The following is a 5,630-nucleotide window of genomic DNA, read 5'->3' as shown; positions in this document are numbered from 1 at the left end:
TCCGATCTGCATGATTCCTCCAACTTCATTCTTCTTTATCAATATTGTTTTTGCTATTTGGGGTCTTTTGTGTTTCAATACAAATTTTAAAATTATTCATTCTAGTTCTGTGAAAAATGCTGTTGGTGATTTGATAGGGATTGCATTGAATCTGTAGATTGCCTTGGTAGTATGGTCATTTTAACAATTTTGATTCTTCCAATCCAAGAACATGGCATGCATTTGCATTTGTTTGTGTTGTCTCCAATTTGTGTCTTATAATTTTTGGAGTACAGATCTTTTGCCACCTTAGGTAGGTTTTATTCCTAAGTGTTTTATTCCTTTTGATGTCATGATAAATGAGATTGGTCCCTTAATTTCTCTTTCTAATAGCTCATTGTTAGTGTATAGAAATGCAACTGATTTTTATATGTTAATTTAGTATCTTGCAACTGTACTGAATTCATTGATGAGCACTAGTGGTTTTCTGGTGGTGTCTTTAGGATTTTCTGTGTAGTATCATGTTATTTGCAAATAGTTTTATTTCTTCCTTCCAACATGGATTCATTTTATTTGTTTTTCTTCTCTGATTGCTGTGGCTAGAACTTCCAAAACTACATTGAAGAAAAGCGGTGAGAGTGGGTGTCTTTGTTGCCTTTCAGCTTTTCACCATTGAAAATGGTGTTAGCTGTGGCTTTCTCATATATAGCCTTTATTATGTTGAAGTATGTTTCCTCTGCGTCCACTTTCCAGAGCATATATATTATAAAAGGATGTGAAATTTTATCACATTTTTAAAGGTTACTTTCCACTTACAGTTATTATAAAATATTGGGTATTTCCTGTGTTGTGCAATACATACTTGAAGCTGGCTCACACCTCATAGTTTGTACTTCTCTGTCCCCTGTCTCTAGATTCCCCCTTCCTTCCCCCTACTGGTAATGTGAAGAAAGTAGGGGAAACCACTAGGCCATTAAGGTATGACCCAAATCAAAGCACTTAAGATTATACAGTGAAGATGATGAATACATTCCAGGAACTAGATCTGATAGACAGAGTGTCTGAAGAACTACGGGTGGGGGTTTGTAACACTGTACAGGAGGCAATAACCAAAACCATCCCAAAGAAAAAGGAATGCAAGAAGGCAAAGTGGTTGTCTGAGGAGGCTTTATAAATAACTGAGGGGAGACGAGAAGCAAAAGGCCAGGAGCAAAGGGAAAGGTATTTTCAACTGAATGCAAAGTCCCAGAGACTAGCAGGAAGAGAAAAGAAGGCCTTCTTAAACAAACAAAGCAAAGAAATAGAGGGAAACAATAGAATGGAAAAGACTAAAGATCTCTTCAAGAAAACTGGAGATACCAAGGGAAAATTCCATGCACGGATGGGCATGATAAAGGACAGAAACGATAACAATCTATCAGAAGCAGAAGAGATTAAAAGAAGTGGCAAGAATACATAGAAGAACTACACAAAAAATCTTAATGACCGAGATGTTTTGGTCACTCACCTAGAGCCAGACATCATGGAGTGTGAGGTCAAGTGGACCTTAGGAAGAATTACTATAAACAAAGCTAGTAGAGGCGATGGAATTCCAGCTGAGCTATCTCAAATCCTAAAAGATAATGTGATGCTGTTAAAGTGCTACACGCAGTATGTCAGCACTCAGTATGTCAGCTACACTCCATATGGCCACCTCAGCAGTGGCCACAGGACTGGAAAAGGTCAGTTTTCATTTCAATCCCAAAGAAGGGAAATGCTAAAGAATGTTCAAACTACTATACAGTTGGGCTCACTTCACTTGCTAACAAGGTTATGCTCAAAATCCTTCAAGCAAGGCTTCAGCAGTACATTAACTGAGAACTTCCAGATGTACAAGTTGGTTCTAGAAGAGGCAGAGGAACCAGAGATCAAATTGACAACATTTGTTGGATCATGGAGAAAGCAAGGGAGTTCCATAAAAACAACTACTTCTGCTTCTTTGACTACACTAAAGCCTTTGCCAGTGTGGATCATAACAAACTGGAAAATTCTTCAAGAGATGTGAGTACCAGACTACCTTACCTATCTCCTGAGAAACTTGTATGTGAGTCAAGAAGCAACAGTTAGAATCAGACATGGAACAACGGACTGGTTCAAAATTAGGAAAGGAGTAAGACAAGGCTGTGTATTTTCACCCTCCTTATTTAACTTATATACAGAGTACATCATGTGAAATGCCAGTCTGGATGAATCACTAATCAAAATCCAGATTGTCAGGAGAAATATCAGCAGTTTCAGATACGCAGATGATACCACTCAAGTGGCAGAAAGTGAGGAGGAACTAAAGAACCGCTTGATGAGGGTGAAATAGGAGAGTGAAAAAGCTGCCTTGAAATTCAGCATTCAAAAAACAAAGATCATGGCATCTGGACCAGTCCCTTCATGGCAAATTGAAGGGGGAAAAGGGGAAACAGTAACAGATTTTCTTTTCTTGGGCTCCAAAATCACTGGGTTGGTAACTGTATCCATGAAATTAAAAAACACTTGCTCCTTGGAAAGAAAGCTATGACAAACCTAGACAGCATATTAAAAAGCAGAGACATTACTTTGCCTATAGGTCTTGTATAGTCAAAGGTATGGTTTTTCCAGTAGTCATGTATGGATGTGAGAGTTGGACCATAAAGAAGGCTGAGTGTCAAAGAATTAATGCTTTCGAACTGTGGTGCTGAAGACTCTTGAGAGTCCCTTGGACTGCAAAGAGATCAAACCAGTCAGTCCTAAAGGAAGTCAACCCTGAATATTCTTTGGAAGGACTGATGCTGAAGCTGAAGCTCCAATCATTTGGCCACCTAATGCAAAGAGCCTACTCATTGGAAAAGACCCTGATGCTGGGAAAAATTGAAGGAAGTAGGAAAAGGGGGTGACAAAGGATGAGATGGTTGGATGGCATCACTCAGTCAATGGACATGAGTTTGAGCAAACTCCGGGAGATGGCAAAGGACAGGGAAGCCTGATGTGCTGCAGTCCATGGGGTCGTAAGGAGTCAGACATGTCTTAGCCACTGAATAAAAATAATAACAAAGTGATTCCTGTTTGCCTCTTGTATTCTATAGTGATTATCCTGTCTGCTACATACATACCTTGATTATATGTGGGGCACATAACTTGTTTCTTTATTAGTTCATATATATTCTAATTGTAAGGAACTATATTCTTGGAACTGTACTTAAAGAACCATACTGGAGACGGCTAAATAATGGTTTGATTTAGATGTCAACATCCTGGATTTCAAGCTGGTGTTTTAAAAGGGTGAAACTTTTTCCTTTCCCTTTCTTTCTATTTCCTTCTGTAGGGCATGCATTTATTTTACACATGAGAGAAATCTAAGTAATTTATGAACAAAGAGTGAATTGTGATTGTCTAAAAACATGCCCCCCCCCCAATTTTCATGCCCTTCTGCTAAAAATGTAGTCTGCTTCTTTTGTTCTAGAATGTGGATTGTACTTAGGAGCCCTAATGAATAGAAAGTGACAGAAGTGACAGTGTTAGACTTATAAGACTAAAGCATAAAAAGAATTGTGTCTTCTTCCTTGCTTTTCTTTGGGAGAACTAGTTACCATATCATGAGAACGTTCAAGAAGTCCTGTGGAGAGGTGTGTATGATAAGGAGCCACGTCTTCTTTTTTAAAAGATGGAAAAGAAGTGAGTCCTCCAGTCAGCAGCTGTGTGAATCTTAGGATGCAAATCCTCTTGGCTCAGACAAGCCTTCAGATAACTACAGCCCAAACAATGTCTTGCTCAAATCCCAGGAGAGATTTCAAGCCAGAATCACCTAGTTCAGCCTCTTCCAGATTGCTGACCCTTAGAAACTATGTGACATAATAAACGTGTAATGATGTTTTAAACTGCCAAGTAACATGCTTTGCAACAATAGATAACTAATAAATAAGCATAGTGGATATCATCAATAAAAGTATGTTTGCTGAAAAAGTCATCCACTTAATTCATAGGTAGCTCATATTTAACTTTTTTGTAGTGTATAATGTTTGAAACTTTAAAGTTAGTAAGTCAAAGACAGGGTAAGATGTTTGACTTCCATTATATTAGAATGAAGCAGCCCTGGGCACAGACAACTCTGTATCTTTGATGTTTTGATGAACTATAATTTGCGTGGCTGTCATTTGTGTGCTTCCAGATATTTTCTCAGGTACTTTGTGACTGTTCCTTTGAATTTTACCATTTTTCTCTACTTATCTCAAAACAGTGTTTAAGCTGATGATTGAAATGTTGCAAGAAATAGAAACCAGATTCATTCATTCATAGATCTGGATTTAAGCTTCATTATGGGAAACACTGTTGGAAGAATTGGTAGAGACTTATGTGTCTTCTATATTCAAGAACTATATACCCAGGAGCTGTGAATATTTTTTAGCATCTAGAGACTATGAAAGTATTTCTTGATTATGTAGTTATGTATGTCTCAATTTGTAAGAGTTAAAAGAGTTGGAATCCATTAAGTATTTTCACATATTTAGAACTTTAATATTATTATTAACAATCTTTAAAATTTTTTATAGGGAAATACTTGAAAATGAAAAATTTCTTAATTTCTCCATAAAAGCAATGTAATCACTTGTAAGTGAATCATCAGCAGTGAAACTGTTTCTTGATAACATTTAACATTAGTTTGTTGTCTTTATCCTTAATAAGAAGTTCAAACTAACAAATAAAGCAGCTGAACCTTGATAAATGTTTGTTACTGTAGGTTTTATTTTCATCAATAATAATTATCTTTTTAAAAGTTAAAATGTCTAATAATACCCTGTCTTTTCTCTTCAGGGAATTGCTCCAAAGCTGGAATTTTCTACAACCTCAGTGATTACTGAATGTCTGATAAGTTCAAGAAAGTGCCGCACTCAGGTTAAAATAATTTAATTAAAGTATTTAATGATTTAATGTATTAGTTCATATTTATTGGTCATGTGGCAAGTGCTATTTTTTTTTATTTTGGCTGCAGTTCATTTCACATTTTTTGGATCTTTCAGTTTAGTTAGTTCAGTTCAGTCACTCAGTCGTGTCCAACTCTTCACAACCCCATGGACCACAGCACGCCAGGCCTCCCTGTCCTTCACCAACTCCTGGAGTCTATTCAAACTCATCTCCATTGAGTCGATGAGGCCATCCAACCATCTCATCCTCTGTCGTCCCCTTCTCCTGCCTTCAATCTTCCCCAGCATCAGGGTCTTTTCAAATGAGTCAGTTCTTCATCTTAGGTGGCCAAAGTATTGGAGTTTCAACTTCAACATCAGTCCTTCCAATGAACACTCAGGACTGATCTCCTTTAGGATAGACTGGTTAGATCTTCTTGCAGTCGAAGGGACTCTCAAGAATCTTCTCCAACACCACAGCTCAAAAGCATCAGTTTTTCAGTGTTCAGCTTTCTTTATAGTCTGACTCTCACATCCATACATGACTACTGGAAAAATCATAGCCTTGATGAGACAGACCTTTGTTGGTAGGGTAATATCTCTGGTTCTTAATATGGTGTCTAGGTTGGTCATAATTTTCTTTCCAAGGAGTAAGCGTCTTTGAATTTCATGGCTGCCATCACCATCTGTAGTGATTTTGGAGCCCCCAAAAATAAAGTCTGTCACTGTTTCCACTGTTTCCTC

At 37.5% G+C, this 5,630-nt stretch overlaps 1 protein-coding gene across 2 annotated transcripts in view; it reads left to right on the top strand.

Moving 5' to 3' along the window:
* The window catches only part of SPATA6 (spermatogenesis associated 6), a 171,130-nt gene that overhangs the window by 78,820 nt on the left and 86,680 nt on the right, over positions 1 to 5,630 (top strand). For both annotated transcript variants that reach the window (XM_010834435.1, XM_010834434.1), the window contains exon 6: positions 4,798 to 4,878. In XM_010834435.1, the coding sequence (XP_010832737.1) occupies positions 4,798 to 4,878 (81 nt within the window). The remainder of the gene's footprint in view (positions 1 to 4,797; positions 4,879 to 5,630) is intronic.

The sequence above is a fragment of the Bison bison genome, unplaced genomic scaffold (genome assembly GCF_000754665.1).
Source record: "Bison bison bison isolate TAMUID 2011002044 unplaced genomic scaffold, Bison_UMD1.0 scf7180017864033, whole genome shotgun sequence".
NCBI classification, from domain to species: Eukaryota; Metazoa; Chordata; class Mammalia; order Artiodactyla; family Bovidae; genus Bison; species Bison bison.
Note: the sequence above shows the minus strand (reverse complement) of the source record. Positions and strands in the feature narration are given on the sequence as shown.